This window comes from Microtus ochrogaster, unplaced genomic scaffold (assembly GCF_000317375.1).
Source record: "Microtus ochrogaster isolate Prairie Vole_2 unplaced genomic scaffold, MicOch1.0 UNK16, whole genome shotgun sequence".
Taxonomy (NCBI): domain Eukaryota; kingdom Metazoa; phylum Chordata; class Mammalia; order Rodentia; family Cricetidae; genus Microtus; species Microtus ochrogaster.
In genome coordinates, this window is record NW_004949114.1 from 1,585,430 (window position 1) to 1,601,751 (window position 16,322).

Here is a 16,322-nt window from a genome sequence, read left to right on the forward strand (position 1 = left end):
CGCACGCACACACACACACACACACACACACACACACTGATCCTCACACCCTGCAGTGCCTCTTACATACACACACACACACTGATCCTCACACCCCGCAGTACCTCCACAGCACACAGTGTCCCTTCTACATGCCGTCCATTCCTGGGGACTTCATGCCAACAGTTTACTGTGCCATTTGCATGCCTGTCAGTCAGCAGGTGAGACGTCATCATCGTCTTAGCCCTTGTACAGGCTGCATCCTGGCTGAAAGATGTCCAAAGTCACAGTGACTTTTCTTGAGTTGCCAATTTCCCATCTAGTGAAAAACTTTCCCTGCTATGTCATTCTGTGGTTACTTAGACATATGTCAAGGTGGTCACTGTTGCTAGTATACATTGATGTCTACACGCAGAAGTCTCTAGAACAGGCCCATCAGTAAGGTGACACTAGTGAACCTGTTGGTCCTGGTGGGGGAAATGGAGGGGACCCTGGAATGTCATCAGTAACCCAGCTGCTATGGGGACCCTGACCAGTTTGGGAGAAGGAATTAAGTCGTAGATCAATGACAGAGTGCCTACCTAATATATTCAGGAGCTGCGGGTTCCTTGTCCAGGGCCACATGCAAACAGTTTTAAGTGGGAGAACAGTGAGAGGGCTGAGGGGACCCAGCTGACGCCTGGGCACACACCTGAGCTCAGCACTCCAGATCTGGCCAAAGATGTCTGCTGGGCTCAGCATTCCTGCAAGCTGGTGACTAGGCACGTGCCAGGGGTGTTCAACCCAGGGTCTGTCACAGCCCACAGAGGCTAGCAAATGTGGGCAGCAGTGGCCTAGGACGGGTCTCAGTGTATAGTCTGTGGTAGGGGAGCCCCGGGTTCCTGCTGGGGTTGGACAGTCCAGGGCAGGGGCTGGGCCTTCCTGGGGCTGTAACGCACTCACGTTCACACACACACACACTCACGTTCACACACACACACACACACACACACACACACACACACACACACACACACAGCATAGTGGGCATAGTGACTGGGACTAAGAGGACACAGGTTGCAGAGTCAGACCTGCCATGGAAGTGACATAGTTCTTCTCATATCTCTTACTACTCAAAGGGAGATTGCTAGCCCTCTCATCCCGCTTTAGCCACCAACACACAGAAAGGACCACGCCAGAGCCACACTTTATTCCAGGGGACATGACACAGGGCAGCAGAAGCCCGACTAAGGACCCCTCCCCCAGCTCCCTGGGGCGCAGCTTTGACGAGGATCAGGTCACTCACAGATGTATCCCTCACTAATGCTCCCCAGCTGTCCAGCGGCCAGGACCTGCCCTTTGGGGGGTCCCATAGAAGGGAGCCCAGTTGATGGGGTGTCCAGAGGGCAGCAGGGTAAATAAATACAGGTGGCTTTAACTACTGGCCTGCCAGCAGCAATCAGGGCTGGGGGCAGCCACTCCTGCCCATGGCCACCTCTTGGTTTGGGCTTTCATTCATCAAGGGCTCAAAGACTGTGAGGTCAGGGTCAAAGGGCATGGGTTACAAAGCGGGGACAGCACCGAACTGGGCACTGACGCCCAAAAGCAGTTGGGACCTCCCTGGCTCCCAAGGAAACCGCTGCTGGGCTCCATGCACAGCACCCTGCAGGCTCCCTCCCGGCTGCCTCAGCCAGCTGTCCTGAGGGCACTGGGTGCCACAAGCAGCTGGGCCCAGGGCCTCTGCACACAATTAAGTTTTCTTGGGGAAAAAACTGCCCCCAGTAAAACTACCCCCAGTTCCCTAGCTGGGTCAACCCTAGGAGAAGGAGAGCTGACCCCTGACCTTTGATCCCTGACTGACACACAGCAGGTGCTCAATAAATACTTGTTGAGATGGGGGAGGGAAGGGGAGGCATGCGGCATGTCCCAGAGTCCCCAGCAGCCAGGCCAGCCCACTGCCACAGCTGTCCGTGGCTGTCCATATAGCAGCCCAGCACCGAGTCCCGCCCTGAGGCCAAGATCCCCTCAGGCCAGGAGAGTTAGTAGGAGCCTGCTTAAGTAGGGAGGCAGGGCTTCCAGCAGCAGGAAGGTGGCTGGGTCAGCTGGGAGCGGCTAGGAGCAGCGTGACAGGGCCCCCGGGTCAGGTGAGGCCCAGAGCCAAGTCTGCCTTCACCTTCAATGAGGTTCTGAAGAAATGCCTGTCCAACGGGCTTGCCTGAGCCCCACCTGGCCATGCCTGTGCTGCACCAAGGAGCAGGATGTGGGCCAGGAGGCTGGGCTCCCCTACTTTTTCCAGCGCCGCATCTCCAGCCACGTGAGTGCAGAATCCTGGGGCCTCCGGGCTCTCTTCCTTAGGGTTTATGCTTGAAGTGGGCTTCCACTAGAAACAGGAATGGTCCAAGCTTGGGAGCTGCCAGCTCACTCAGCCTCCCTCCATAGCCCACAGCTTCCCCTCCACAGCCTACCTGGGGCTCAGGATGCAGACACAGAGCCACACTTCACTAGGGGCTGTCACCCGTGACCCTGCCGACACCCTCCTTTCCCGCACCCACTCCTCTCACCTGCGTACTCCTGAGGCAGCATGGGCCTGTCCACCACCTTCTGGAAGGCTGCGATCCACTCCCGCTGGTCTGCCTCTGTCTCACAGGTGAACAGGAATTTGCGGTCCGGGGTGACAATGGTGATGCCATGGGGCCAGTGGTGGCCTTGGGTAGATGGCGGGAGCCCCTCCAGCACCGTGTAACCACTTTCCTTGCTGCCAATGAAGACTTCCCCTCGTGCAAAGGCATCCTGTGTGTGGATGAGAAGAGGCTGGGATATGGGGGGAACCCCTTTCCCCCAGGCTGTCCCCCTTGCTTCCTCTCCAAGCCTAGCTAAGTGAGGCCCTAGAATCTAGGACCCCCTGAGGAATCCCAGACCCGTTCTCTCACCAGTCACCCCTGAAACAGGTCAGTGGGGCAGCCGGGGGGGGGGGGGACAGGGACTGGAGCCAGACCTTCCTTACCAGGGGGTCTTTAAAGTACATGAGCCTCCGGTCATCCATGGTAAACCAGCGCTTCCTGAAGCCTTCTGTCTGCTGTGGGTCGGGAGGATGAGAAGCAGTCATCAGCCCCAAGGCGTTCCTCTGCCCCAGCTGACCCCCACTCAACACACAGAGGCCAGCCAGTGTGTTGAGGGGCCCTCGGCATGCTTGAGGTCCAGGTTAGGGTCCAGACCTTGAATGTACGCTACTGTGTTATAGAACAGATGTGACAGTCCCTCCTGAAGAGGGGCCTGAGGGCAGGAGGCTCAGGCTGACTCATGCCCTAGAACCTGCAGCCTAGTCACTTGGCCTCATGCCAGCACCACAACACAGACAGGGGACTCAAGGACCACCCTGAAGCTCAAGGCCACAGCCCTAGGATACACGGGATGCACCTGGGAAAGAACTGGCCCAGTAAGTCCAGTGACCCAGCACCCAGCCTGACCTCAAGCAACCCCCAGACAGACAGAAGCAAGATGGTTGACCTTTAACAGACCTAAAAGTCTGCTGCTCGGCACCTACCTTGGGCCCGGTCTTCTCCATGTAGCCTTCCTTCAGGTAGTTCCGTGAGAGCTTGGGCACCAGCTGGGGCAGAACAGACAGATGGTAGTGAAGCCCACCCCATGTTACCCCCTAGACTGTGCGCCCAGCATGGCATGCCCCTCTAGCTGGGTGCCAACCCCAGACTGGGTGCCAACCCGCATGCCTGGTACCTCTCTAGGGGCCTGTCGCTATGCGGCTGGTCAGTCCTATGACCCGACACCGATGGCTGCCTCCCCAACCCCCTGCCCAGCAGGTGCCTCTGGACCAGCTACTCACATCCACATCGCTGGCTCCTGGGAAAGCCACCTGCAGGTAGTGGAAGCGGGCTGCTCGCAGCGCATTGAACCAGTCCACGATCTCCTGAGGGCCAAAGCTGTGGTGAGTGGCGACTCCCGAGCCTCGTCTCCTCCACAGACCCTTCAGCTGGGCTGGCATTCTGAGCAGCCTCACTGAAGGATGGGATGAACCCCCATTGCCCACCCCTCATTGTGCCAAGATGGGGGCAATCTGGTGACCAGGATCAGGGAACAGGCTGAGGTCGGGGACTGAGTGGGGTTGACATCTGAGCTTTGCACATCACAGGTGCCTCTCTGCACCCAGCTCTTTCTGCCCCCTTCCAGATCCTACACACATTTTCACTCTCCCTGGGCTCTCCCTGTCCTGATGGGTTCACAATGGCCTGGAGCTATGACCATGTCCCTATCTCGCCACGCCATTGGGGGACCCTGCCCCCACCCCACCTGCCTCACTCAGAACCTGTCCATCTTGTCTTCCCAGACAGCCAGAACCCAGCTTGTGTCTCCTACACTGTTTCCTTGGCCCACTGGGTTTCTTGGTGGCTCAAGACACTAGCTCTCACAGCCCCTGCCACACGTCCCCACCCACAACTGACCCTACCCACTTCCTTATGTGGTCCCATACCCTCCACCTGCAAAAGAGGTTGACGGACCTCCTCCACAGTAGTGTCTTCCCTCTGTCTTGCCCTTCCTGTGCTGTAGAACAGACCTGAAGCCTCCTGTGGTCAATCACACTCACCCTACTCAGCAGGGCAGTGGCTCACACTTAGCCCAGCGCCAGCCCTCCCAAACCCTGAGCTTGCAGGAAGCATCCTTTCGCCTCTGCAGATGACCCAGGGCACCACAAATTCAGCCTTGAATTTGCCCATTGCTCCCTCCTATTCCACCACCCAGGCTCTTTCTCCCTCCTGGTTCAAATTGGGTTCCGGGCTGGGGAGGTGGTGGAGGCAGTAAAATGGGTGCTGTGCATGCATGAGAATCTGTTTCCGCTCCTGAACATCCGGCCCAAAGCTTGGTGTGGGGACATATGCTTGTAATCCCAGCACTGGGGAGGGGGAGGCAGGAGATTCCTGGGGCTTGATGCCCAGTCAGCCTGGTTTAATGTTAAATCCAGGCCAACGGGAGACCGTGTGTCAAAAAAAAACAAAAAAAAAAACAAAAAAACCAAAACAACACAAAGGTAGGGCTAGGCAGATGGCTCAGTGAGCAAGGAGGATTTAGAACTGAATTTGAATCCCCAGAACCTATGTAGAGCCAGACACAGTAGGACCAGACGCCTGTAATTCCAGTGCAAGATGGGAGGAGGAGGAGGGGACTGGAGAGATGGCTCAGTGGCTAAGAGCACTGCCTGCTCTTCCAAAAGTCCTGAGTTCAATTCCCAGCAACCATAGGGTGGCTCACAGCCATCTTGTAATGAGATCTGGTGCCCTCTTCTGGCCTGCAGGCAAACATGCAGACAGAACACTGTATACTTAAATAAATCTTTAAAGAGATGGGAGGAGGAGACAGGAGGATTCCTGGGAGTTCTCAGACAATGAGACCCTGTTTCAAATGAGGATACTCAAGGATGAGGATACCAAAACCAAGTAGCACACGGGTCTGCACTCACATACACTGTACACACATGACTTTAAAAACTGGGATCTGACAGCCCCCCCCCCCCCGGCACCCTAGAACCTGCACCTAGGTTCACTTCCTCCTGCCCTTTTGCTCTTCGGAACACTGTCTTCCCCAGTTATCCCAGTTGGGGGGTCTCGCCCCCTGATGTCTGTGCCCTCCCCTGGAATGCTCCAGGGTGGTCCTCACCCCCTGATGTCTGAGCATGTCAACATGGGCTCAGCACAGCAGCTGCCAGAGCTGCCTTGGGGAACAGAAGGGATGCTGGGGTCCCACTGCAGAAGAGCACAGTGTCTCAGTGGCAGAAGGCCCCTCATGTCCTTCCAAGGATCGTGAAGGTGGAGGCCTCTCCCACCCTGAGCCAGGTCTCTGGTCTTATGGGAACCAGCTAGCACCACTTGAGTATTTTTTGGGTTTGTTTGTTTTCTTTTCTGAGAAAGGGCCTCACTGTGTATCTCTGATTGGCTTGGGGTTCATACCCCTGGCTGGCCTCAAACTCACAGAGATCACCTGCTTCTGCCTCCCAAGTGCTGGATCAAAGGCAGCTGTCACTATATCCAGCCTATGCTCAAGAGATTTTTATTAAAAGGCCGAAATCCACAAGACACTGAGGACAGCCATAGACTGGAAGCTGGCCAGTAGATGAGCTGGCACGAGTGGGCAGGAGCCCCAAGATTAGCTGCATGCCAGCTGCCCAGGGAGAGCAGAGATGGGCAGATGTATGTGGTCCACCGAGGGGCCGGCCCAACTAGGTCACTCAGAATCCCAGAGACAGAGTCCCTGGAGATGCTAGTCAGTGAGGTCTGGGGTCAGCCGAGAGGCCCTTCCTCAGTGAATTAGGTGAAGAGTGACTGAGACTCCCTGCCTGAAGCTTGGGCTCCCGGATGAACGAATGGACACCTGCACTCTTGTTTTCCACACAGGGTTCCTCCGGGGTAGCCCTGGCTGTCCTGGAACTCGCTCCATAGACCACCCGCCTCTGCCTCCCAAGTGCTGGAATTAAAGGCCTGTGCCACCACAGCCTGGCTGCACCTGTGCTCTTCTGTACCCATACACATGGGAAAACATACACATGCCGCAAAGACATTTTAAAAAAAGGAATAAAGAAAAAAGTGAGAGTGGAGATAAATGAGGGAGAGAAGGGGCTCTCAGCGCCGACAGCTCAAAGACGGGGCTTCCAGAAAGAGGATGGGAAGGAGGAAATCACTAAAGGAAGCCCCACCTGCCTTGTGGACAGAGCCACTAGACAGGAAAGCAGAGGCCCAGTGCTGGGGAAATCCTAACCTGAGATCTCTTTCTAGCCAAAGTGCAGTGGGCAAAAGGTAAAATCCCAGAGGGGTCTCAGACCCCTCGCTTCTCAGAAAGCTACTGCAGGGTGTGTTCCAGCCAAAACAGGGCACACAGCAAGCCAAACTGGACCAAGACAGGGAAGGAGGTGAGGCCCAAAACAGTCCCCCCCACGTCCCTTGATGTCGAGAAAACCCAAGCGCTTGGGTGGACACAGGCCGCTACAGGCAGACACGGCTGTTTCCCACAGGTAAGTGAGACAGTGTGCTGGATGGAGGAGCTCAGACTGCACTAGAGTTTTTATGTGGTCACAGGACACAGACCCTGAGCACAATATGAATAAACCCCTCCCAGGTATGATGGCACAAGGGGACAATAGGAGGGAAGACCTTCAATTTCCCAGGGTCGCCAAATCAGACAGCATGTTTAGAGACATGTGACAACTTCCTGAGGGATCAGCCCAAACTCCAGCTTCCTAGGTCTTGAGGAGACACTCGGCTCTGCAAACACACACACACACACACACACACACACACGCGCGCGCACATGCACGCTTTGATGAAGCAAACATAAGAGCTCCAGCCACAAGATGCCAGGGCCCCTCTGCCTGGCAGTCTGCTGTAGATGAAAGTATAGACTCTACATGCTATCCTTTTGCCCATAGAGAGATGGCTGCAGCCCAGAGGGTAAAGGCAGGATTAGTGCCCCACCCCCAGGGAGGGTGCATTGCCCCACTTCCCCCCCCCCAGTGGTACCCACCTTGCCATCTTCGTGGTAGATAAAGATGTTGCGAGTGCTGTTGTCCTTCAAGTAAGTGACCTGCAGGCCATGGGGGTGGCCAATCTTGGCCGGCTGGAAGGTAGCATTCAGGTGCTCAATCTTCATGACCGCCTTAGGCTCCTTGGCCTGTGAAGGAAGGCTAGTGGGAACCCCAGAAAACAGCCACCACCTAAACAAGGGAGCCTGGCAGGAGTCCTGCTGGGCTGTGTAGCCTTTGACAAGGACCTGGATTCCTAGCCTGTGAATGGAATCACCTTGGGTGATGGTGGGCTAAATGACATCTGTGGGAGACACTTGGCATCTGGGTAACCCTCCCGCTGATCTGTGACTCTTCATGTTCTCTGTCATGTCCTGACCCAATTCTTGCACGCCTATACACCTGGAGCTTGTAATCTACGACTCTTCACCAAGACCCTGCAGGCAAGGAGGCTCTTTCTGTGGTCCTGGATGGCTCCAGGGAGCTGTGTGACCATCCCTGTCCCTCATCCAGACCTTAAGTCATGACACCTTTCCAGGCATGTGTTCTGGCATCTACCCCAGAAGGTGGTCTCTTCTTGGCACCAAGGGTCCCAGACAAAGGGTCACTACATACTTGGCTCTGTGGCCTCAGGAATACTGCTCAATATCTCTTCGCCAGAATCTCATCTACAAGGCAGGTGAAGAAGCCGCCATTCTGGATGATAGCGTCACAGAGCTGAGCTCCCTCTCAGGCTGCCACACCTCACCTCCCAACCCTCTGTCCAGTCAGCCCCACAGCAAGGCTGCAGCCACCCACCTCCAGCCCGGTCCCCGCAACCACACAGATGACCTAGAGCCAAGAACTTCTCTACCCCTCACAGCTGACCCAAGGCACTATCCCTGACTTTCTGGAAGCATCCACTAGGGGGAGTGTCAGGCCTCCCAGAACCATTCCCAGCAGGCCCACATCAGGCCTGGCTCCTGGAGGCTCTAGGGACAGGGGTCAGTCTCGGACTGGGGTTGGGGTGTTAGTGTGTGGGTGCAAACACATAGGACATTTCCCCAGGGGGAGCCACCATGCAGGGTGTCCTCTGGGAAGATGGATGGAGGGCAGCCACACTCCTGAAGGGCTAATACCCAGCCCTGCAGACCCTGGGGAGGCCACAACCCCACATGGGAAGGCCACCCTTTGCTCCATGCCAGGCTCACGTCATTTTTGTTGAAGTATTTCAGGGCACCCTCTCGTTCCGTCAGCACGAACTTCCGGCTTAAGAACTGTCCATTGTCCCGGCCACGCTTCCAGAGAAGGCCCTCACGGTACCCTGGGGAAGAGAGAACAGTCAAAGACCTTCCACCTTGATGCCTCTGTCCCTGTCCTAGGGACCCTCCGCTGTGAGGTGGCACAGACGAGGCTACCTGTCTACCCTGCACTGGCCTGAGGCCCACTGCCCGGTGACACCTTGATGTTCCCGTCAGACCACAGGTTCTGGGGCCCAGGCCACCGTGGCCCACTCAGATCTTCCCATCTGGACAAAGCCACCTAAGAAGCAGGACCTAGGGACATAATTGGGGACATTGGGTTTGAGATGGCTCAGGGCTGCCAGGTGGGACTAATGTCACAAAAAGAAAGAGGTCGTAGGGCATGAGAAGGGGCAGAAACAGACTGAGTCGCTGGCCCCACAATGGCAGGGGCCGGAAGGACGCTCCCAGAGCGCTAGGTTCATGATGCTAGGGTTAAGCTAGTTCTGGGGCCTCTGGTATGGTTCTGCCCCAGGGCAATTATTATTTTTTTATGTTTATTAAGTATACAATATTCTGTCTGCATATATGCCTGCAAGCCGGAAGAGGGCATCAGATCTCATTACAGATGGTTGTGAGCCACCATGTGGTTGCTGGGAATTGAACTCAGGACCTTTGGAAGAGCAGGCAATGCTCTTAACCACTAAGCCATCTCTCCAGCCCCGTCCCAGGGCAATTATAAGCTACTTAACTAGTGGCAAAAACAAGCACCCTGCCAGGCGATGGTGGCACACGCCTTTAATCCCAGCACTCGGGAGGCAGAGGCAGGCAGATCTCTGGGAGTTCGAGACCAGCCTGGTCTACAGAGCTAGTACCAGGACAGGCTCCAAAGCCACAGAGAAACCCCGTCTCGAAAAAAAAACAAAAACAAAAAAACAAAAAAAACAAAAAACAAGCACCCTTAGGCGATCCAGCCTCCCTGGTGCCCTCAGTTCCCTCCATAAGGCCCAGCTTTGCTGTGTTGGACTGGTCCCATCCATCTACAAGGAGATGACATCGTGGGCTCTTTGCAGCCCGCTACCCCGCCCCCCTTCATGGGATACTCCTTGGCGTTTGCTGGTGGGTCATCGGGGGATGCCTGCATTGCTTAAAGCTCTGGCTGTTGCAAGCCTTCCTGCAGGTGGTCACACACCTGGTGGCCATTTCGCCCTGGGTGGGCTGAGAACAGGGCCACGAGCTTTGCTAGCTCCCTCTTGGTTGGGTATCAGGGTAGCTTTCTTTGGCAAAGAGGGTCCTGGAAAATCTTGTCTGCCGGCAGTGTGCTCGAGGGTGGGCAGGTAGCTCCTGAAACGCCATCATCTCCAATCAGCCAGACCCTGACAGCCAGGTCAGCTCGATCCTGGCCACCAAGCTCCCTCCCCCACCCTCCAGCATGTCTTTCTCTGCTGCCGGGCAGCCCTGTCCCTGTCACCAAATACAAGGGGCTATTTTCTGTGCTCTCGGAGACATATGGCCATAAAAAGGCAGCAGCCTGGCGTCAGGGAGGGGGCAGCTGGCGCCTGTGGGACTATCAGACTCAGGGTGTGCCAGAAGGGGCCTGCTCCCTCCCCAACTTCTCAAGGGACCGGGCCTCTCTAAAGCTATGGCGTGGAGGATGTGCCTTGCGTCTCGTCCTTGTCATAGCCTCGGCAGGCAAATCTCTTTCTGTAAATGGATACTGGGCCACCAACACATCCCACTAGGCCAGGCAGGACCCACTTAAAATGTTTGTTAACTGACTCATTGAACACCTACCCTAGTAAGTCAGCTTGGCCTTCCTTCAGCTTTAGCGCCCAGATTCTCTAGGCTTGAACTAGCTGAGCATGTAATCCAGAAGTGGGGTGGTGAGGGGTGGCAAGACTGGGTGCAGCAGCTCCCCACCCCCACCCCTTCCAGAACCTTCTAGCCATGTTTTATAGCTGGTACCGGTACCAAGGAGCCAGTCAGAACAAGCCTCTAACCTGCTGTTCCCAAAACTGCCAGCAGATGGCAGGAGCACACTGGAAGGTACCATTTCCTTGCTGGGTTTGACTGATGCTGCTGACCCTTTGGGGCTCTTACAGGGCATCAGGCTTAGTGCCCTAAAGCTGTTGGTCCTCCAGGCCAGGCCAGGTCCAGGTCCAAAGGATCCCTTGTGGTCCCACCCAGATTTCCCGACAAACCACCGCCAGGCCTATATTTCAGGCCCTGACGGCAACACACGGATGTTTTGGGAATGATGCTAATATCATCCCTGGTCTGGCCCTGCTAGCATCCACACCTTTCTCAGAGCTCAGCATCATCCCTGGCCTGGCCCTGCTAGAGTCCATGCCTTTCTCAGAGCTCTGCTTCCTTCTTGGTACCATGGGACTCTGGCCAGCTAAGGGCTGAAAGGTGGAGAATCTTTGCCCAGCCCCACTGGCCTGGCTGGATGGCCCCTGACCTCCCCAGCCCAGGATCCTTGGTGAGCAGCCCAGTCAGGCTACCCTCTGGGCACACTTGAGACCAGGTAGGACCAGAAGCGTCCATTCTCCCTGAAAGAACAAGCTGGCCTGAGGCAGAGGCCGGAAAGTTCAGGTAGCATTGATTAGACACCTATGGCTTGCAGGGCTGGAGCCAGCTGCAGAGCTTGGGGGACTTGGACCACATTCCCCAAGAGAATGCTTCTGAGGAAAGCGTAGGACGCAGACACACAGAGGGGCTCAGGATCGCACATCCCCATGAGGAGGAAGTCATCACTCCCTGGCGTTACAAAGCCTGTCACAGAAGAAGCCGACCTTCCTCAGAGTGATAACACAGAGTCTTGGGCTCTTCTGCAGGGCTGTGGCCATAAGTGGCAGCACCAGTCAGCAATCAGGCTGGAGGTTTCTTTGTGTTTTTAAGTTGTGTGCGTGTGTGTGTGTGGGGGGGTCGTCTTACTATGTAGACCAGGCTGGCCTTGAACTCAGAGATTCACCTTCCTCAGCCTCCTGACGATTAAAGGCGTGTGCCACCACCACTCAGTTTGGGGGCTTCACTCTTGATCCTCACAAATGGGAAAGAACGTGATGTCCCTCCGTTGTGACACATTTAAGCAACTACAGTGCCCCGTGTGCCAGGTAGATGGCCCTGCCACCCACAGGATGAGCTCCAGGCAGCAAGACAGGTGACAGAGAGACCAGGCCCTGGGGCACCCTGCACTGCGCATCTCCACTCAGTCCAGGCAAACTGGGCTGCAGGGGCGGGGGAGGCCACTGCGGCACCTTCTCATTCACACAGTTTCAGAACCCGCAAGCTCCAAGAACTGCACTGCAAATAGAATATGCAAAGTGTATGCAAATTGTGTGGTATATATGTAAACTGTGCGTTTGTTCTTGATTCAGGGCGATGAGCACGTGGTCTTGCTATGAGTGTGACAGGAAGCTGGCTAAGGTGTGAGCCAGGTGGATGTTCCATGCCGTGGGATGCTCCTGAGTGGGAGAGGCATCCACGTCATCTGGCCTATCCCACTGGGGTATTACCAGTGGAAGGCTGGGCACAGAGCCAGGCCTCACAGGCACCAGGGAAACTGAGGCTCCATAACCTTACCCAGACTGGCTCAATCATACTCAGCTTCGGGCTTCAGGGTTCTGTTTGCTTCTGCTGGCAACCACATCCAGCAGAACTGTAACTCCAGTAATGGATATCTGACGCCCTCTTCTGGCCTCCACAGATATTGCACACATGTGTGGTATAGATATACATGCAGGCAAAACACAGCCAGAGGGCTCAGACTCTGGTGTTCTCAGGGCTCAGCCTTTCCCTACCCACTGCTCTAGACACTTGGGCTGACCTGAAGCTCTCTGGGTCCCCTCCACACCTGTAAGAAGGGTCCAGAGCAGGTTTCTGTGTGTGCAGGCTCAGACTCTGAATGGCTGGCCCGCTGCCATCTCACAGGGACACTCCAACTCCATGGAGGACAGAGGGGCCTTGCGGGTGACAGGAGCTGAGATCAAAGCCTGCAAGCCTCTGAGCTCAGGTCCCTGCAGGGCCTCCATGGCATGTCTGCCCTCACTCTGCCTGCTCCCTGGGAGCCTTGTTTTCTGTTTTAGGAGCCTGGGGCCCCCTCAGCAGGTGACCACCACCCACTCAGCCCTTACTGCTAATTCCTGTCTTGGCTCTGGGAACAGCTCCCATTCTTTCCCCTGTGTCTACTTGGATGTGATTGGTCACACCAGGAAGGCTTCCACAGCCCTCTGCACTGGCTCACTTGGGCTCCCTGACCTGAGGTGGGGTCAGACAGGGTCCTCCTTCAAGACAAAGTGACACCTCTCAGAGACTGGCCCCTTTAGGCGATCGTGTCCCCCAGTATAAAACGCTCTGGCTTGAAGATGCCCTTGATGTTCTGGTCACAGGAACCCTTCAAGGTACCCCACATTCCCTCCTGGGTACTTCTTTGTCCGTTCAGTAGCGAGCCAAGCACACAGCCTTGGGAGGAGGGGGCATTGTGCAGCCAGCGCCAGCCGGCGACTTTAGGCACTGGGGTTCTGAGCTGTGTCCCATCTTGGACTTAAGTAATCCGTCCCCTAATCACAGAGTCTCACAACAGCCAACAGGAAACTCTGAAAAAGGACCTCACCATCTGGTCTCATAGACAGGATGGCATGGGACCCTGGCTGCCACCCCTCTCTAGGTCTCAGTCCCCTCATCTTCTAAAGGGACAGGACTGAGGTAAAGCTAAAGGAGACAAGATGGGGGGCTGGAGAGATGGCTCAGAGGTTAAGAACACTGGCTGTTCTTCCAGAGGTTCTGAGTTCAATTCCCAGCAACCACACGGTGGCTCACAACCATCTATAATGAGGTCTGGTGCTCTCTTCTGGCACAGAGGTGTACATGCAGGAAAAACATTGTATATAAAATAAATAAATCTTAAAAAAAAAAGCCGGGCGGTGGTGGCGCACGCCTTTAATCCCAGCACTTGGGAGGCAGAGGCAGGCGGATCTCTGTGAGTTCGAGACCAGCCTGGTCTACAAGAGCTAGTTCCAGGACAGGCTTCAAAACCACAGAGAAATCCTGTCTCGAAAAACAAAAAAAAAAAACAAAAAAACAAAACAAAAAAAAAAACCAACAACAACAAAAAAAAAAACGAAAAAAAGGAAAGTAGACAAGATGGTTTTTGTGGTACAGCAAGCAAGGCCACCAGACCTGCCTGCCGAACTCAGAGTGGCTGAGACATGGGACCCAGAAGAGGCCTGGTACTCTGGGCAGGCTGGCTGACCTTGCCAGTGACCTCTCATGTGGAACCCATCACCTGGACAGATCCAAGGGCACACACTACAAGGCACCAAACATTGAGGCCTACACATGGGACAAGCCTGTCCCACATGGAAGATACAGTCAGGAAATGGGGCTACCTGAATTCAGGGGTGCCTTACCCAGCTCCACCATCACCTCACCTTACCAGCCACCCTGGTAAGCGTTTCACCCTGGCCCTGTGCCCAGCGCATGCCACGATTTAATAATTCTCCCAAACACCACCTTGCTGAGCGCACTGGCTTTACCACACAGGGAGAAACTGAGGCCAGGCCGAGCTCTGCCACTCAGAGAGCCTCACCTCTCTCCCTCCCTATTTGCACAGGGACATTTAGGACAAAGGTCAGGAAGGCAGCAGCCCTGGAATGTCCCTGCCTGGCACAACCAGGCATCCTGTGGAGGGAAAGGAGCAACTCCTGGAGGGACCCAGGCAGGAAGCCATGTCTGTTGGAGGGAGGTGGTGGCCTGGGCCTGGACAACAAAGACCATTGTCTGCATGCCCTGTCGCCCACCCTACCCTGTGAAAGGCAGCCATTGAGGCTTGCTTGGAGGCAGGACAGACTGGGGCAGAAGCCAGGGCAGCTGTCACCCAGTCACCTCCAGGGCAATGCTGGGGAGGGGCAGGTATAGAGCAAGGTGGACACGCCCACAACCCTGAAATCTCCAGCCACGTCCACAACCCTGAAATCTCCAGCCACGTGTCCAAGGAGAGTTTAGACACCCCAGAGAACTGTGACCTTGGCTGAGGGATGCGACCTTGTCACGTGGTTCCATGCAATGCTTGCCTCTGCTGAGGGACAAGCACACCTGTAACCCAGGACAAGCCCTCAAAGCCCTGAATCCCAGGCACATCACAAGGTCCGGGCCACCCGCACAGAGGCCTGCCTTCATCTCTGCTTCCTTAGCCACAGAGCCAGCCCAGGCATGGGAAGAATGACTAGGACAAGGGGGTCTTGACCTAGCAGCCTCTGTCACTGGCAGGACAGGAAATACAATGTGGGCAGTAAGTGAGCCACTGGTCTGGAACTCTGGGGGTCGCCCCCCTCTTTTTCTAACCCTGGGTGACACTGCCTGAGGACCTCTCCCAAGCCCAGTTCCAGGGAAGCTCTGCTCAGCCCGCTGCCCCGTTGGGAGAAAACAGCCAGTTATCCAGGTGGCCCCATCGACCCAAGAATGTCTTCCTGGAACAGATGTTGGGTCTCATCTACAGGGCTCTTATTCCAGGCTTGCACAAGAGACAGATGATAGCAGGGGACACTTCAGTGACAGAAACTCTGCCATCCTGCACCCCCAGGTCGCCAGAACAATGCTTCCGCGAAACTTCTTTAGACTTCACAAAATCTGCAAAAATAGTATAGGCTCCACTGTGGCTGAGCACCGCGCTCTGAGACAGAAGTCTGGCACAGAAGGCCACTCATCACGACCAAGCTGGTGAACAGCAGGGAGAGAAAGGAGCAGACGGTGGAGGCTGCTGGCGTAAAGAGCCACAAAGCAGGGTCGCTAAGCAGGGACAGGGTCTCAGCCCTGGGGTGGGAGTGTCTGGAATAGGCTTGGTGTTGCGCAATGAGGGCTGTGCTGGCTGGGGCAGGTCTGTGACAAGGGTGTGTCTCCGGATGGAGACTTCACACAGATGACCCTTTGGCCTTCTGCTCCCATGTCCCTCAGTCTGGGGGTCGGTGGGTCGAACGTTCCTGATGATGTCCCTGTGGCTCTTTGGCCTTTGGGGAGGAAGCTGTGGCCAATGTCCTTGTTCAATGTCAGTCTTGACCCACAGTTCAGGATATTCCTTGGTCTCTAGTTTGAATGTCACCACCCCCTCCTCCATCTCTCTCAGCCCCAGCACGTTAACTCTTGAGTTATTTCGGCTAGCTGTGAGACCCTATGGAAAAACAGACACAGTCTCCTGCATCAATGGCTCCCGATGAGTTATGGAGGCAGAGGCCCTGAGCAGGTGACAGGAGACCCCTGACCTCAGCTGGCTACTGCATTCATTGGCCCTGACGCCTCTCAGTCCCCAGGGACCATTCAAGCCTCCTTGTCTGTGCATGCTCACAGGCATCTAGGAGGTAGCACCTTGGAATCCACACTTCCGGTTCATTCTGGGCAGGCTTGGGGCCACTCCTCTGAAGAGTCCCAGGCCTCACCTCTTTTGAGGCCCCACATTTCCCCTTTCTTCATCTGAGGGGACTTCTGCATTTCCCAAGGATAGGCAGTGGGGAGTGTCCTTGCCCTGAGTGAGAAAGTACTGTGTGGTTAGAGGAGGAGCAGACATACTGGTGACTGGTATCAGAAGGGGATAAAATGCCTTGCCTAGAATCCCCCAGTGAGGGGCT

At 55.6% G+C, this 16,322-nt stretch overlaps 1 protein-coding gene across 1 annotated transcript in view; it reads right to left on the bottom strand.

Annotated features, from left to right (window-relative positions):
- Positions 1 to 1,146: 1,146 nt before the first annotated feature.
- Positions 1,147 to 16,322, bottom strand: part of Adap1 (ArfGAP with dual PH domains 1) — a 52,308-nt gene continuing 37,132 nt past the window's right edge. The window contains exons 5-11 of the mRNA XM_005367098.1: positions 8,671 to 8,783; positions 7,483 to 7,629; positions 3,800 to 3,883; positions 3,503 to 3,565; positions 2,963 to 3,034; positions 2,520 to 2,748; positions 1,147 to 2,338 (exon numbers count right to left, since the gene is read on the bottom strand). Coding sequence (XP_005367155.1) covers positions 2,310 to 2,338; positions 2,520 to 2,748; positions 2,963 to 3,034; positions 3,503 to 3,565; positions 3,800 to 3,883; positions 7,483 to 7,629; positions 8,671 to 8,783 — 737 coding nt within the window. The 3' untranslated portion in view covers positions 1,147 to 2,309. The remainder of the gene's footprint in view (positions 2,339 to 2,519; positions 2,749 to 2,962; positions 3,035 to 3,502; positions 3,566 to 3,799; positions 3,884 to 7,482; positions 7,630 to 8,670; positions 8,784 to 16,322) is intronic.